The sequence below is a fragment of the Pinus tabuliformis genome, chromosome 3_1, assembly GCF_031772625.1.
Source record: "Pinus tabuliformis cultivar Carrire ecotype Pingquan chromosome 3_1, CPIR1, whole genome shotgun sequence".
Lineage (NCBI taxonomy): Eukaryota > Viridiplantae > Streptophyta > Pinopsida > Pinales > Pinaceae > Pinus > Pinus tabuliformis.
Genome location: NC_142301.1, coordinates 369,884,726 through 369,903,728, shown reverse-complemented (window position 1 = coordinate 369,903,728; position 19,003 = coordinate 369,884,726). Strand labels below are relative to the sequence as shown.

The 19,003-nt window shown below is 37.0% G+C and overlaps 1 protein-coding gene across 1 annotated transcript in view; it reads left to right on the top strand.

Annotated features, from left to right (window-relative positions):
• LOC149187249 (cytochrome c oxidase copper chaperone 2-like) overlaps positions 1–18,608 on the top strand; it is a 57,234-nt gene extending 38,626 nt beyond the window's left edge. Inside the window, exon 2 of the mRNA XM_089411328.1 lies at positions 18,315–18,608. Within this exon, the coding sequence (XP_089267454.1) occupies positions 18,315–18,320 (6 nt within the window). The 3' untranslated portion in view covers positions 18,321–18,608. The remainder of the gene's footprint in view (positions 1–18,314) is intronic.
• Positions 18,609–19,003: the final 395 nt, after the last annotated feature.

Genomic DNA, 19,003 nt, shown 5'->3' with positions numbered 1-19,003 from the left:
TGTTTGGGGATTTTTTTTGTACTTGGGTACATAACATGGATTCATATTGTGAAGACGAATTTTTTTCATTCATGGTACGAGTTAGGTTTAAGGGCGGATATTGGTGTACATTTATAATTTTCTTTCACATGTATAATTTTATCCTTCTCAAGGTGCACTTGAGCGTCATCCCTTACTTCTAGGGAATTATATTAGGCTAATTCCATTTTTCTAGGGACAAGGGTGCTCCTCTCTACATTGTGGGGATAAATACTACTTTTTGTGAACAAGAATCCTATTTTATAGGAACAAGAGTGCACTTGAATAGTAGATCCTATTTATTATTCTCTAGGAGCTAGTTTACTCCATTTGTTTTTTATGAGCTAATTTACTCCACTAAGCCAAGTTAACTCCCTCATGAAAGTGATGGCTAAGTAGGGCATGTTCTCTCATGCATTGCATGTAGTTAAGCTTCACATGGTTGCATGAATGCTATTTTGATTCAATTGCATAAAATTGCATTTGCATTGTATTCTTTCATATTTAGGCGATCTGGGATGACTTTGGTGGAATAGATAACCCCTACTCGTGGCTTTTAAGTCAAAGGTGACCAATTTGAATGGTGCTAATGATTCCTCTATGATGCTAAAAGTGGGTGAGCTAGCTTCTTTGTGATAAGAGGAGGGTAGTTCAAAAAAAAAAAAAAGTGGTATAGGTTACGTCTAGCCTTTTTTATTTATTTTATTTTTAATAATAAATCAAGCAAGGAGAAGGATATAAAAAATTGGTCAAAATGTATGCTTTTAAGCACTAGAACCTTAGAAACAAAATCATAGAAACCCCTTGTACTTTGTTTTAACAAGCAACATCATTTAATTGTACTAGCCAGTGGCTATTGCACCATGGAGTTGTTGACAAATATCTTACATGTTAAAGAAATATTTTCTTGGGATTTGTCACTTTGAAAGGCAATAATCTCTAGTTTATGTCCCAATAAACACTAATTTCATGTAAAAGACGTATATCCTACAATCATCATGGTGTAAAATGCCCTTGTAATAATTTATTATGTAAAGGTGAAATTGCATTATCCTACATGTATTATGGGGATGCAATTCTCAATACCTCTTGGTACATTATAGAGGTTAGGGTTTCCCATAAGTTATACAAGAAAAATATATGATAGTCTTATCATTGTAAAATGGTGAAGCATTTGTGGTGGTGCTCTTTGTAAGGTTGGAGATTTTTGAAGATAGTAATGACACTATTACCTTCCCGTGGATGTGTCCCTAATTTTGAGGTTTTACTACATAAATACTTTGTGTCCTCTCCTTTTTTCTCTCATATCTTCCATTCTTTAAATGTTGTTATGTTGGATAGGAGGTTAGATTAACAAAGGTTTGTTTTGTTTATATTGAAAATATGTAGAAACATATTTTCAATATAAACAAAACAAAACTTTGCTAATCTAATCTCCTATCCAACATAACAACATTTAATCAAAGAAAAAAATGAGACAAAAAAGAAGATGACACACCAGATTTATATGGTAAAATCCCAATTGGGGAAACATCCACGAAAAGGTAATAGTGTCTTTACTATTTTTAGAATCTCCAACCTTACAAAGAACACCGCCATAAACATTTCACCACTTTACAATGGTAAGACTATCATATATTTTTCTTGTATGTCTTATGTGACTCCCTTACCTTTATTATGTGCTAAGAGGTATTGAGAAATTACATCCCTATAATACATGTGGCATAGTGTAATTTCATCTCTTTATATTATAAATTATTACAAGGATACTTTACTCCATGATGAATGTGGGATATGTGGGATATAGTATATATCCCTCTTACATAAAATTAGAGTTTCTTCAGACATAACCTAAACATTATTGCCTTCCAAAGTGACATTCCAACACTCCCTCGCAATAATGACTAGGAAGATGGAACACTTATGGAGGAAGATCTCATTACATAAACACCCCCCCTTGATGACAACTTCCCACATGCCCAACAATTGTTAAAGTCATACAAACTTCACCTCCGTCATGGAGTTGGTGAAGATATCGGCTGCTTGCTGTTTTGAGGGACAATACTTCAAAAAAATAACACCATTTGCAACAATGTCTAGAATGCAGTGAGTATCTAGGCCAATTTGTTTGGTTTGGGAGTGATAAACTGGATTATATGCACGCTGAATGGTGCTCTGATTGTCACATCTTAACTCTATAGTTGAGTTTTGAACTAGGGTGAGGCTCGATAAGAACATGTCGCAACCAAACTACGTTAGTTGCCTTGGACTCTGCTTCACTTTGATTATAGACAATCTACACTCAAGAAAAGTAGTGCAAAAAAGATAAACCCAGATTTTATGGGCCATACAAAGTTCTTTGAAGGATCGACGAAGTGGCTTAGAGTTAGAACTACCAAGAGAAATCAGAATTCATAACATCTTCCATGTATCATGTCTCAAGAAGGTTCTCGGATAGTGACTTGCACAACTGGAGCTAATTCCAAAAGCAATCATGGAAACATAAGAAAAGAGACTAAGGGGCAGAGTAAACTCAAAATATCTTATTAGATAGAAAAATCTACTGGAAGAAGATGCCACATGGGAAGGAGAATGAAATTTACAACATCTGAATTTGCAATTGCTTCAGGGAAAGCAATTTTGGAAAGGGGTGATTGTAATGTCCTCTCCTAATTGATTGGCCAAGGGAGGACGAAATAACCTATCCAATCTCGTAGGCTATAGTCTTGATAAAGGGGTAAAACCCAATTTTTCCAATGTTGGGGCAACATTGTGTAAATGTTGGGTCGGCTGGGGCAAAAAACCCAAAATTGGGGGTTGCATTCACAACCCCTCACATTTGGGAGCCCATGAAGAAATCTATAAATAGAGGAGAGTTGGAATCAAATTAGCATCATCGAATTGGATCAAATCTAATTGTTTTCTTGTGCTATGGTTATGAGGGTTTTAAGACCCCATTTCCTCTACTAAATTCGGTGGTGAAAGATTTCACACTAGTTAGTAAAATTCTCATTTATCTTCCATTTTGAACTAGAAATCGTGAAATTCATTTCTTTGAAAAACAACAAAATTCATGGCATCTCTAAGGCAGAAATCATGACATCTTTGAGGCAGAAATTGACACCCCTTTTGAGGCAAATTCGGTGGCAACTTTGAGGCCATTCAGTGGCATTGTGAGGCAAGATTAGTGGCCGTTTTTCTGAGACCCGCCCTATTTAAGAGGTATGTCCCTTTTAGGGTTGCAGTCTACCACAGGAAGACATGACTCTGGGTAGCAAAAGCAAAGGGAAAGGAATCGGATTGTTACAAAAACAAGGTTTTGGTTTTTAGCCCTCCTAGGGCTACAACTAACAAATGGATCCCCCACTACAAACAAAGGCATACAAATCTAGTGTGAGTTTTCTCAAATGACTTTATGTGGATGGAAGTTACATATTCTGAGCTACAGCTAATTGACCCTACTGTGGATACTTCATTAGACAATCGATTAAGACAGGATAGTCCAGGTTCTGTAGGCTTTTAGAAGAATTCAGTGATATTAGTGGATTTGATCTATTTATATTTGACATTTGTAGACAATATTGAATTGGTTGAAGTATTGGCTTGGTACATTACTGGTTTCTTGGAGAATCAATCTTGTTTATTGGAGCATTGAGGAATAACACATTTCTGTTGATTAGATTATTCCTAACTATCTATTGTTGCCATTGAATAACTATATGTTGCCTTGTCTATTGTAGTTAGTTAGATGTGAGCTTCATTGTCTTTTTTTTTTCCTAATATTTTATTGTAACCTGTTGGAGGAAATTATGGATCTTAACAAGCTCTTTGTATTTTTAGTAAGAAGTTTTGTTAGAGAGGATTATTTTATGATTATTCATTGGAGAGATTAGTGAATCTAGGAAAATGTTCATTTTTTATTTTTAAGAGGAGATGGAGCTTAAACCTATACAAGGGTTTGCTCCTACATTGCCAGGAAACGTGGGTTTGGGGATGAGTGCATCACTTTTCGAAACAGGGTATGTGGGTTCGTCGGGGGCATATAAATTATAATATATATGAATTTTGAAATCTTCCAACTTACAACAAGAAAAATAAATCACTTTGAAATTTCAAATTTGATATCAAGTGGAAATTGCAATTTACATATTGATGTGAATCATGATAATAGATATTAGAATTGTAAATGTATGTCCATTGTCATACTACATTCAAAATTTGCCCTGAGGCATTTCCAAACATGAAATAGGAATTTCAAATTTTCAAAATTCCCAAAAAAGTGAAACCATTGTTTAAAAAAATGGCCGTTTCGACTTCGACTCGGCCGAGTCAGACCGAGCCAATGCCTGGCTGGGTCGGCTCAATGGTCGAAACATAATAGTTGTCTGGGTTGTTACCGAGCCAGTCATTGACTCAGTTGACTCGGTAACAACCCGGCATAATCGGTAATGACTCGGCTGGCTCAGTAACAACTCGGCTGACTTGACTCTTTGACAAAAATCCCGAAGCACATTTGTCAAAAGTTGTTCTGCCTCCTACATATCAATGGTTGGGTTGTTGTTTATTGGATATTTATAGCCCTAAAGTAATCTATCACCGTGAGAAAGTTTTGAAAATTACAAGGCCGAAGTATGGTTATCCTAGTGGCATAAATTATAAAACTGAAACAATGCATTGAGCCATACAATGTTTTTAAAAAGGCAAACGTTTTGGCAATGGACTAATAAATACATATTTACCTCTGATTGTTCTGGAGCTTGACCAGAATTAAATCAAGGGTTTTGAGACTTCATTAGGGGCAGAGAATTGGTATTATTGTTGTTGTAGTCTAGTGATTGTCCTTAGGCTGAGGCAAAAAAGAATCTTGGCATTGGTGGCTAAGTATGAACTTTGTATTGGACAGTGCACTGGGTGCCATTTTGATATAATGGATATATTCATGAGCCTACTTTGATCATATGTTGTCTTCTCCCTATATTCTAAAGCTTTATGCTTGGAAACATGAATGAAAATCTTTAAAATTATGTTTTTATAAAAAAATAAATATTTAATGTATTTTTTACAATGACTGAGTCACTGAAATCAAACCGGCTGAGACGATATCGTTTCAGAGTCGGAGTTGGAGCTGACCCTCGGCCGTTTCCGAACCAGAGTCGGAGTTTTAAAACATTGTGTGAAACTGAACATTGAATAAAATTAGGCTTCCTTAAGCCATGTCATCCATGTCACTAAGATCTTCAGTCAACAAGCTCTCTAGGGAGGGATCATTCTCATTTGGAGCCTCCTGCTCATTCATAATAACTAGAGGTAGCTCAATAAGACCATCTGGCTGTATCTCCTCGTCCACACATGTAGCATCATCTGTGTATTGGTCCCATCTCTTGAAAGGACCCTCCCTGTACCCTGGGTCTTTACGCGATATGAGATGAAGTGTACTATGAATGTATACTAAGTTCTTAGCCTTCTTTGATCCCAACCTGTTTCTCTTCAATGAATGGATGAAAGCATATGTGCTCCAATTCCTCTCACAAGCTGAGGAACTAGCTACCTGCCCAAGTAATCGTATGGAAAACCGTTAATGGAAAATTGTTAGGAGAAGAGTCAAGACAATGTTAAGTATGTAAATTAAATTAATTAAATAATACAAAAACAAGATGAGAAACTAGCTACATGTCCAAGTAATCGTATCACAAATTGTTGCAACTCAGGAGCATCAACACCATGAAGCCACCACCAATCACTCAGATCCTCATGTTGAGAGAGCTATGGGTAGCTAGATTAGGTGATTTCTCTTACTTTGATAACTAGTTGTGATGTTTTCACTTAACTTGATTAGCTTCTTCTTTCACTTGATTATAATTAGTGTTCTTATCATCAAACATCTACCAAACAATAAAGAACAATGAGACAAGAGGATACAAGATATAGTCTATCAGCCAGGGCCAAAACCTCTCCTTTTAAGAGGAAAACCAACAAGAACTCTTCTCTTGTTATAGAACTTCAAATGACGAATTCCAAGACCTATGACCCTTGACCAACACCCCCCAAAGACCAAGTCAACTTTCCTTCTGGATGTTGAGAAATCAATGCTAGTAGAGTTAGGGTTAGATTTCTCTTTCTTGATAATTACTTGTGAATTGTAGTGGCTTCTTTTATATCTTTGTTATATTATCTTTCATCAAACAATTACCAAATTATGTATATGAAGATCACAAGAACAAGATACACAAGATGTAGGCACTCTGCCAGGGCAAAACCCAGTCAAACTTCTTCCTTCAGTAGTTAAGATGAGATAATCCAAGACTCTTCAACCTAGACACAAACCTCCTCCAATCACCAAGTTAGCCCCTCCTTTCAGCTACTTCGACCTTGCAACAACAACAGTTCAACCCAACAAATCTGGAATTTCGACCTTCCAACAATAGAATCTTCAACCCAACATTTTCAGAACTTCGACCCCCGCAGCAGTAGAACTTCGATCCAACAATCAACCCAGTAACTTTGCATAAGAGATAGAAAGAGATAGCCCAAAACCTTCGACTTGAATTTCTTCCTTCTTCACCTTGAGCTTCACACTTTTTTGTACTTCCTTGATGTAGATCGAACTTCTTGAGTTAATGTCTCCAAATGAATTCGAACTGCTTGTATATATAGGCTTTAGGTGAGGTCGAATTACTGAGTTTGAGGCTGACTTGGTGTGGATGTGACAAATACCTTTTTTGACTCAATAATAAACCTTTTTACATGATTCAAAAGCCCAAGAAGGGTCTCCTTATGTTATCACATTTATTTAAGTTTGAATTTTTTTAATGCTGACAATTACAATGTCAGCAAAATATTTGTAATAATCAGGAAAAAATGTTGATAATGGGACTATCAACGCTTTTTTGAGTTCAGAAAATTATTTGAGGAATACGTTTACAACGGGAGTGTCAGCATTACTGAAGTTTTGAAAATTTAAAAATGCGTTGACAACAAGAGTGTTAATGTTATCGTGTGTTTGAAAATAAAAATAGGAAAATGCACCGACAACAGGAGTAGCAACGCATTTTTGTAAAAAATGGTCAGTTAAAACTCTGTTTTTCCTGTACAACACAATAATTTTGGGCACACTTTCCAAACAAATGATTTTTTCAAAACTGAAAGAGGTTTTTGTCCACAACAGACCCATTTAAATAAACCTCTCTCGATTTTCTAACAACTATCACAGTTTTGTATTTTCGAAGGGATCACTGGACCCTATTTTTCAGGATTTCGTGAAGAAAAAGCTTATGTATAGTTGTTGACTTGGATACCACCTCATCAAATTCAACTTGCCGATCCTTATCTCCAGCCATGACTCTAGCAACAACATGATCTTTAGACGCAGATAGGATTAGGAAGTTTTCTATATGCATGTATTTGATAAAGTACACTATTATTTTTAGATTTTGTAATTAAGTTTTGCTAGAAACTTGTTTTAGTTTGTAGTCTTTCCTATAAACACAGTTTCTAAAGAATGAGAAAGGGTTGGGTTTTTTATCAGAAACTTATTGTGCCCTGTGTATTTTCTGAAAGTTTAATAAAGGAAGACTAATTTTGTAGCAGAGATTCTTGTGTTGAGAGAGTTTGGATATGTGTTTTCCTGTTTTTGTTTTCCTTCTATGTTGTCATATGTGTATTCTTCTATGACTGATAAGAGTAAATAAACATAAATCATATTTACTATGCTTTGTTTATATGATCAGTCTGTCACAAATTTCTGACTTATGCTTTAAAGAATTCATCCTTGTGGTGCTCTTATAAGTATACCATTGTCTTCTTATTATGCATTTCATCTCAACATTTTTTAAATTTCAAAGTATCTCAGCTACCCTGCCTCTGTGAAGGTTTTAGTTTGCCTCCTTGTTAAGCCAATTATTTGACTCCATGCCCAATGGAAATCTATCAAACCCTACCACATTTTTGAAACCCTATTACAACAGATCTAGTCATTGTGTTAAGTACATAACCAGTCATTTTGACTAAGTTATAGAAGGGATCCCCCTTCGGATTGAAAGGGCTAGCTTTCAATTCAAGAGATTGGTTAGAGGTTACCGTAGTTATTTCCTTCCACAACCAGGGAGATTTTTGAGTGATACCACTTTAAATGACTCTAATGACTTAGAATAAATCCTAAAGCCCTCAATGGGGACTTTGACCTAAAACATGATGAATAAATCCCAAAGCCCTCAATGGGGACTTTGACCTAAAACATGATGACCCAAGCATGAAACCCAATGCCTTAATAAGTCATAATAATAATAATGAAATTTTCATTTTCATTCTTTGACTCAAATATAAATATGAAGACTGAACCTAGTTACATTCTTCAACACTTGATGAGCCTTCCTTACATTGCTTCTAGCAACACACTTCGACTTTCCAACAACTTCTCCAGCAACTTCGACCCCGTAGCTTCACAACTTCGACCTTGATGTAGCTTCACGGCTTCGACCTTGATACAACTTCACAACTTCGACCTTGATGCAGCTTCACAACTTCTACCTAGATGCAACTTCATAACTTCTTGATGTAGCTTCAGAATTTCGACCTTGTTGCAACGTCACAACTTCTTGATGCAACTTCAGAGTTTTGACCTAGTTGCAACTTCACAACTTCTTGATGCAGTTTCAGAATTTCGACCTAGTTGCAGCTTCAGAACTTCATTGCACAAGAGAGAGAGACCCAAAAACTTTGATCTTGTTTTTCTTCTTCTTTCCTTTGATTTTCGTCCTTTTCTAGCTTCTTTCTTGAGGAGATCTAACTACTTCTCTTGCTCTTTCGCTTGTCTTGGATGTGTGTTCAGATGAGGTCAAGTTCCTTTTTATTTATAGGCTTTCTAGGGGTATGAATTGCCTCCATGAGGCCGACTTGTTGTAGCTCATTGACAAGGTTTTGGAGGGTCTTTTATGTCTCAAATAAATTTCCTTACAATATGTAACATGCCCAAAAGGGTCTTCCATACACTACAATGACTCAATTGACTTGTAGACTCAATGACAAGCCCGAGAAGCACTCAATGGGTGCTTGACATATAAATAAATTTCCCTTGAGCATGAAACCCATGCCTCAAGAATGACAATAATAAATTTATTTTTCTATTCACATCAAATACATAAAACCGTGATTACATATCATTATGAAGACTGAACCTAGTTACATATTTCAACACTCCCTCTTAACTAGGGAGGTATTCATAATCCATACAAGGTAATTGGACATTCTCAAACTGAAGAATTCTCATAAGAAGAGTCGGATTGGTAAGCCATCTCTTATCAGCTTATACTAGAGCATCTCATCATACCAACCAACGTTGTCACATAGCAAAGCCTTGAATAACAACTCTATCTCTCCACAAGATCAGAGCAGAATGTTGGTGAGATCAATGACTGGTAGACACCATCATCATTGTCTCTCAAGGCACATACCCCACCCGAGTGTTCACAAGGTATTTCCTTCTAGGACAATTCCTATCTTGGAATAACACATCCTCAAGGAATTTCCTCTTCAACTACTCTTACCTATTGGATGCCCTACCACATCCTCGGATCATCATAATCAATCTTAGATGCTTACCCAGTCCTCCATTCTTTCTTCATATGAAGACAAGAATGATGTGTCTATCTCTCCTTCTGAACTAGGGAAGATATACTCATTCCTATAAAGGAATATACCCAAGTTCCCTCTTAACCAGGGACTTGCCTAAGCTCCCCCTTAACTAGGGACTTGTTACCAACAACAACTATCTTCTCTCTGGTGGAGATCATGGTACCTTCAGCTGCTTGTAGGTCTCCTCCTTTAGATGTCATGAACTCCATCTTCTTCATTATGGAGCCTTCATCTTCTAGATTTTTCTTCATAGGGCATCGACCATCCATCACCTTCCTTTCAACGAACCATAGTGTTGAACCAATAGTCATGCCATCCTTCTTTGCATCAAAGAGTGATCTTCTAGTCCACATCCGACTTTCCTTCATACAACTACCTCTTCCAAGTCATGTTTCTTTTAGGATCTTCCATCCATTCCCATGATAACTAGTTGTAGGTGACATCTACAACTCTCTTTTGGTAGCCCTGTATCAACCCAACTAGATGTTGTTCAAAAATCAAAATGAACATCAAATCAAAATTACCTTTTATGATGGCCTTTCATCATGACATCTGCTTCTTGCAACATCAACATCATGCACATTCATAAACACATCTCCAAGACTTTCAATGTCAAGGGTCTCCTTCCTTTACAGACTTTATCAAGGTCTTCATATTTTTTCTATGTAGATGTCCTAGCCAATTCTTCTAGTCATCGGATGTTGATTACTATAGTTGCATCTTCCACGAATGCTTCTTCCTTTCTTCACATATTGCTTCCCAACAACTTCTATACATAGTTCCTTTATCTTGTCATCCACCTCATATTCCATATGAGGTCATATTATGTTGATTTCATCTTGTCAATATGTGAATTAGTTCAAACATATGCCTTTATGCATCTTTCCAAATGAAAAGATCCTTCTCCTTAGATCATGCTCAAAAGATGGAGCTTTCAATCATGCTATCTACAACCACATGATGACATGACTTAGTCTATTAAATATATACATACCTCTTTTCTTCTCTTGGTCATCTAGAATTCCTTTGGCAACTTCCTTTCCTTGCTTGAAAGTACTTCAACCATCTTGACATGTTGCACTCCTTTGTTACCATACCATCATCCCTATAAATAATGGATCCAACACAAGGTGGAATTATCAGCGAGACACTTGCTTCTTCCAAGTAGAGGTGAACCTTCTAATGAAGATTCCAACGAAGGATCTTGATTATCCTCATCCTGCAAATGCTCCTTCCTAATGATGATGATGTATGATGAATTCTTTCTATATTCTATCATGCTAGATGACTTTCTTCCAACCATATATACTACTTATGCTTTCAATGAGGTTACCATGACCTACTTCCTTTCTATCATGATGACTGCTACAACCATGTGGAATTCTACTTTAACTATCATTTCAAGCTTCTATAATGTTGCCATCTTCTAATATGATGCATCCTATCATACTTACAATGCTTCCTACCATGATAACTATCTTCCAAAACTGAAAAGAACTAAGTGAAGGAGATTATCTCAATCATAGTAGAGATCTTTCACTTCCTTCGTTGATTTTTCTTCTCAGGTTCTTCCACTTCTTCGATGATATGTGCTTCATTCCTTTCTTTCCTTTTCTTGTTGTCCTTCTTGAGTTTTGGACAATCGCTTTTGAAATGACCATGTTCTTGACAACCATAGCGTTGGATCTTTGACATATCGAATTATTATTATTTTTTATTTATTCATTAGGACCAAACTTCCCAAACTTTCCTTTTCTCCTAGCCATGGCAGAAAATGCCTGAACTTGTTCATTTGATCATACATTGCTTTTTGCCTTCAACCCGATTTCTTTAATTTTGCATAATGATGACCAAATTTCATTGAATGGGGTGGCTTCCTTCTTTTCGTAAATGCTTGATACCAAGTTGCCCCATTCATTAGGTAGTGCATTGAGCACAACGATGGTCATTTCTTTGTCGACATTATTTCCCCTAACTCTTGTAGTTGGTCTCTTATTTGTGACACCCTCATAAGATATGAGGCTATCCCTTCTTCCTTTGATACCTTCATCTTGTATAACTCGGTTCTCAAATATATGACTTCTCCTGTAGTGCTTACAGAGAACAATTCTACCAACTTCTCATAGATTTATTTTGAATTCTCCAGCTTTGCTACATAAGGGATGAGGGAATCCTTGATTGATTCTATAAGGATTCTTTGAGCCCTTATTTCCCCTTTCATATATTTCGCTAGAGCTTGATCTTCTTCTTTTGGTGGTTTAGTGATAGAACCCTTAACATGTCCAATGAATTCATTTTTAATGAGGATCAAATTTGTCCTCTTCTTCCATGCAAGGAAATTTGAGGACCCAACCAATTTGTTGCTCTCCTTGCAGAATGAAGTCATTTCAATAGCAAATTCAGACATAGATACAAAGGTACTTACTTGTCAAGTGAAGATGCTTCTTTGATGATGATATCTTCAACTTGATGCCTTTCTTGATTTTGATGATAGTTGATGATGATAGCTTCCTTGAAGATGACAATACTTCTTTTTCTAGAGATGTCTTTCTTCAAATATGCTTGAGATGTGATCCTTGCTTCAATGAGAGGGAGATCACCTTGATGGCGATGGCAACACTTCTTCTTGCTTCCTTAGAATGTGGAGACTTCAAGATGCTTCTAATGTGTAGTCCCTTTTTCTTTTAGTGGAGGTAGGGTTCTTCTTGAAAGTAGAGTCTTTGAGGTCTTCTTTTTGTTGTTTCTTCTAGATGGTATGATCCTTGAGATGAAATGGGTAGCCTTCCTTGATGCTCCTGAGATTGCTTGACCCTTATGCATCCCTTTTTGATGGCTCAATGTCCTCTTTAATGCCTTGACCTTTCTTGATATCCCTTCTAATGGTCCTTATACACGCTGCCTTTCCTTGTTTTGTCACCTTAGCTTTGATGTAATGTTCCTAAATAGGAAATACAAGTGATAATAGCAATTATCCTATGCAGCAAAATAAAAAAACGAATGTTCATTAAGCACCCATAGAAAAAATGCAAATGAAGAACTTCTGAGCCATTTTATTATAATTCTATAGGCCAAATACAATATATAGTGGAATGGTGCACCTAGGATTGTCTCAATGGATAAGTAGGGCCAAACTCAGGTAGGAAAATGGTTGAGCTGAAGGCTGCTCAGCTGTTGCACCAATCTGCACTGTGCTGCCTAGAAAACTGCTGCACTGCTGAACTTCAACTGGCTGGAAATTGCACTAAAACCGCCTAAAAAATTGTGTGCTTTTAACCCCAAACTCCTTGGCCAAAACCCAAAAGGGAATTTGGCTGGTTTTGACTTTTGATTTTCGACCCCCTTGGAGCCTCACCCCAGCTATGGCTGCCAAATTCGACCTGTTGCAAACTGCCTGCATATCCCTCTGCAAACTCCTCCAAAATGTTGGATTTACCCTTGCTATCCAACTCCTCACTACTCGGATGACACTTAGCCAAGATCAACTGCTCCCCAAACACCACGAATTTCTGTTGGGTGGCCTCTGCACTGTCCCTTTGCTCAGAAATGCGAATTGCTGGTAGCTAGCTCAGCTAGCTGCAAACTCCAGCGAAAATGCTTGCTCTATGCTGCCTCCTCAGCTCCCAGATCTCCCGACAAGCAATGAGTCCCCTGCTGATCTTCAGTTCCCTCTGCGTGTTTTCTGGCTGCCCAGAAATACGCACTTCCCTCTCTCTGCGTTGGTGACTGATGTGTGTTGCTGCCCCTGACTCCCTGAAATCTCTTGTAGAACAGCCTCCCTAGGGCGGGCACGGATGGTCCCCCGAAGTAGAGGTTGAATCTCCCATGTGAGAGATTCGTGGCTAAACAACAAAGCGTACAAGTGAGTGTTTGTTTGCAAATGTAGAAGATAATCCACAAAATGAGTCCATCCTCCTTTTATAATTTCTCCTCATTCCTCTAGACTTATTTTTTAATATTATTTTATTGGTGGGGGCCATTTTCTACTAAGTCACTTTTGCCACCATTTAATAAAATAATAATTTTCCGCTATTCTCCGATAAAGTAATATTAGCCACCTTTCTCCAATAATATTTGCCCCTTTTTAAATAATATTACTAAAATTGGGTAAAATTCCTTAGTGACTCCCTTGCTCACAAAATTGGGGATATTACATTTGATACCATGTTGAGAAATCTATGGGCAACTAGATTAGGTGATTTCTCTTACTTTGATAACTGCTTGTGATGTTTTTACTTAACTTGATTAACTTCTTCTTTCACTTGATTATAATTAGTGTTCTGATCATCAAATAACTACCAAACAATGAGACAAGAGGACACAAGATATAGGCTCAAAATCTCTCCTTTTGAGAGGAAAACCCACAAGAACTCTTCTCTTCTTATAGAACTTCAAATGATGAATTCCAAGACCTATGACCCTTGACCAATACCCCTCCAAGACCAAGTCAACTTTCCTTCTTGATGAGCTTTCCTTACATTGCTTCTAGCAACACACTTCGACCTTCCAACAACTTCTCTAGCAACTTCGACCCCCAACAATTTTTGCAACTTCAACCTAGCAGCTTCACAACTTCGACCTTAATGTAGCTTCACAACTTCGACCTTGATGCAACTTCACAACTTCGACCTTGATGCAACTTCACAGCTTCGTCGTAGATGCAACTTCACAACTTGATGCAGCTTCAAAATTTTGATTTAGTTGTAGCTTCATAACTTCTTGATGTAGATTCAGAATTTCGACCTAGTTGCAACTTCATAGCTTCTTGATGCAGTTTTAGAATTCTGACCTAGTTGCACCTTCAGAACTTTGTTGCACAAGAGAGAGAGAGAGACCCAAAAACTTCGATCTTGTTTTTCTTCTTCTTTCCTTTGATTTTCATCCTTTTCTAACTTCTTTCTTGAGGAGATCGAATTGCTTCTCTTGCTCTTTCGTTTGTCTTGGATGTGTGTCCAAATGAGGTCAAGTTCCTTCTTATTTATAGGCTTTCTAGGGGTATGAATTGCCTCCATGAGGTCGATTTCATCTTCCATGTAGGCCGACTTCTTGTAGCTTGTTGACAAGGTCTTGGAGGGTCTTGACTCTTTTATGACTTAAATAAATTTCTTTACAATATGTAGCATGCCCAAAAGGGTCTTCCATACATGACAATGACTCAATTGACTTGTAGAATCAATGACAAGCCCTAAAAGCACTAAATGGGTCCTTGACCTATAAATAAATTTCTTTTGAGCATGAAACCAATGCCTCAAGAATGACAATAATAAATTTATTTTTCTCTTTACATCAAATACATAAAATCATGATTACATATGTTGTTATGAAGGCCGAACCTAGTTACATATTTCAACATATCAGTCAAAGCATCATGTGAACCAAAGACACCTCGACCATGTGAAAACTGGGCAAATTGAGTTCGTATCTCAGAGGCCTCTTTTGTAGAACCATATATTTTTTTAATAGCAGCCTTAAACCCTTTCACCACCTCTCTATCTTGGGAAGGAGGTCTCCTTCCTGTTGTGGGATCATACCATTTTGGATTAACTGCATAGACTGCCATGTGAAGTGGGGTGTTTAGTTTATTCCAATGCCCATGTATAAATGATTTCAACTGTGGCCATAAAGTAGGATCTTTCCTATCTGTGATGGATTGGATCCTCTCGCACATAGAGTCCATGTTCTCATAAATCTCACCTAAACATGGACCATCTGTGTTTGCATATGAAACATATCACAAATTGGCTCTATAAACTCCACAACAAATTTGATATCAACCCAAAACTGATCATCCAAAATCAACCTCTTCACCTCTAGAGCTGCGTCCAAGGTAGATAGCCTCCACTGGTCCCACATGTCACTAATAACTGTGGCAGCTAAAGCCTCTTCGTCTCCACAAGTCGTCTAAGCAAAATGTAGTAAGTTGCAAATCTAGTATCTGCTGGATTTGGGAGTCAACAATCTGTACTGTCTACCCCTCGCAAGCAAGATATTTGGTTAGGGAACACAACTACTTTCTTAATTGTAGGGTTGGCAACTTGTTTGGGATGGAGTCCTCGAGTACAAGAGATTTGGCAACAAAAGCCTTTGGCGCAACATTCTGCTGGTTTCAGCTATTCTTGGGAACATCTTGCACCCACCCAAGGTATAAACCTAACAACATGTTCAGAAATGTGCCGAAGGAAAGGCCATAACTGCTAGAAGGTGAAGTTTGAGGTGGAGATTGGGAAAAGAAGGGAGAAATGCTACAAGGGGAAGGAGGTATTGATTGGGTCAGATATGTGCATTGTCGCCTATGTAGGAAAAAGGATAGATATTTATATGGGTTGGAGGATGACCTCATAGATGAGAAACTGCTATGCACTCAGGCATTTGAGCAATCTACTGCCATCGATTGTTGTGGTTGGCCCCATGGACATAGAGGATGGAACCAACCTGAGCAAAAATATGGGCTAGGTTGGGTGAACCTAATCTTTATGCAAGTCATAGGAGGCGAGGGTCAACACAAATGGATATGAGGAGCTTTGCAGCAGATGTGAATGTGAAGAGACCCTTCACTGACATAGCCCGGTATGGTGATGAGAAGGACCTTCTAGAGAGGGCAAGGCAGTGTAGAAGAGAAGATAGGAGTGTCAAAATGTGCAATGGGTATGAAACCTAATTAAACTCCTACACTTATTAAACTTTCGTAGATCTTACGGTGGAGGTTTTGCTTTGGTTTTCAGGTACAAGGGGAAAATTAATGGAAAGAGGTTGAATGCAGGTGCATCAAGAGGTAATGAATGTGGAGTAGATTTCTATTGCTCTAAGTGATAAGACGTGAGGGGTGGTTCCTGTTGACTAGACACTAGATGGCATGCTATAGCTGGAAGGATGACTCAAACTGTTACCCCCTATGGTTAAAGTACTTGATTGTGGAAATATTGAACTTTGGATGGTAACAGGGAAACCCAAAAAAGATCCTAGGGCCGCATTGTGGGAATATTGCCAAGTTATTGATGTAAAGTGAAAACTGTATGCTAAGTAGCAATGAAGTCATCAAAAAACGAAGTCTCATTTTCTAGGGTTCCTTGGTTATGTGGTGTTTTGTCTGAAGCAATTACAGTTAACACAGAAATCCTACAAAGATAATGCTAGATAAATAATGCATTGTTGAAAGAATATATCCTTCAGAATATTCTATTATTGGTCATGTAGGTTAGACTTCTATTGCTCTTGCAAAAGTCTTAAGGTGCAGCCTCCTTCATAATATTCCATTATTGTTCTTGTAGGTTCTACTTTTATTGCTCTTACAAAGTCTTAAGAACCAAGATTTTTTCAAATAATACAAGCCATTAAGAGGGCCCCCAGTAATACAAAAAATTTGACACCACTTTTATGGATAAGAAGGCAGGAATTGACGAAGTTCTCAAGCCAAATTTGATGTAAGGTGGTCAAAGAAGGGTTGCTGGATTATTGATAGATGGACAGATCAACAAGGAGAGTTCTGTTGATAATAATTTGTTCATGTCCTTTATCGCTATTGCTATATTTCTTGATGCCCATAAATTGTACATTAAGGGAGAAGAGTGCTATATTTTAGTTCGAGTTCTTTCCAAAATTATCAACTGAAGTTGGTTGTAGTTTATTATACAATTATCATTGACATTCATTGCTTGGTGGCTAATACTCACATATATTTGCTCGTGTTTTTCTTGAGTAGGAAAATGTCTTCTAAATTTATTAACAAAATCAATAAACCCCATCCCAACCACCTCGAACTGTTCTTGGAGATTGAATGGAGAGAGACCGGAAGAAAGATTTTGATATTGACTTTGATCAAATTTTGTCTCCATATGCTGTTGGGTGTTTGTCAATTTATGGCTGCTTCTCAGATTTCGATATTATTTGGGATCTTCAAACTTCCTTTCATATGAAGGAGAAACCTACTTTTTGAAGTTCTTTCCGACTGCTCAGTAGCTCTGCTTAAGTCAACTCCTATTGATTGTCACTCCTGCAATAAGACATTTCCTTTTGAGGTTACATGCTTTGTTCCCATGTTTTGGTTTCTTGAACTTTATCAAGTGACGTTCCTGCTTTTTTAGTTGTCTCCTTTACTTCTCAGTCTCATTTGTAGTTCTCTTTTTAATAGTCATTTATCATATTGCTGTGTTATTAAAAGTATGTTGCTTTAATTTCAAATTCTAGTAAATAAGTTCACATATCTGTCAGCATATGACAACCTAGCAAATGGTTGGTGAGATTTATTGTGTTTGTGTTGTTTTACTTCTTCAAGTTAATTCACCATTTAAATTGTCGGCAAGAATGATATTCACATATGAGTATAGTTTTGATTAGAGCCTTGTGGACATTTATGAGTATAGTTTAGTTGTCTCCCTTACTTCTCAGTCTCATTTGTAGTTCTCTTTTTAATAGTCATTTATCATATTGCTGTGTTATTAAAATTTTGCTTTAATTTCAAATTCTAGTAAATAAGTTCACATATCTGTCAGCATATGACAACCTAGCAAATGGTTGGTGAGATTTATTGTGTTTGTGTTGTTTTACTTCTTCAAGTTAATTCACCATTTAAATTGTCGGCAAGAATGATATTCACATATGAGTATAGTTTTGATTAGAGCCTTGTGGACATTTATTAGAAGCTGACAGTTTTTATGTAAATCTTCCTGCAGGTATGAGAGTGGGAGCATAGATAGCGACTATAATTAGAAATATTATTGTTTGAGCATTTGGTTGAATAAATCCATGAGTACTCTTTATTCCCACAAGTTCCTCCTTATAATTGACGAACTCAGCTTCATGTAGTAACTTTTTTATCACTGATAGTTCATTTTTGTCCATTATGTAATTTTCAGAGGTTCCCCTTGTTAACAAAGTCATTTAGCATTTGCAACTCTCCATTAAAGGGTTGGTAATATAATATTCATAATTACATTGGGGCTATTGGCTCTGTGATTTAACATTCATTATTTGTCATCTGGATTCTTTACTCGTGATCTCCTTGATCATTGTCTTTTACTGTTACATGACATAAAGGCGTGCAAAGCCTGAACTACTCTGAAAAACACACACCTTTCTCTTATCTGCAAGATCTTATGTGGTAACTTTCAAGGATGTGTTTAAAGAGAATTTGTTGTTTTACCGTTTCATGTATAAGTAGGATATTACATTTATGAGAATTTTCAAGATTGTGACTTCAATTTTTTTATATTTAAATTGTTAATTTTAATTTTTAGCTAGCCAAGCCCAAGGTTCAAATGTAGCTCTCTGTTAATTGGACACCCACATTCTCACTGTTAAATGGGAGGACAATAAAACTGGGCTTATACGATTTTCAATTGTTATTACCAATTTATTTGGT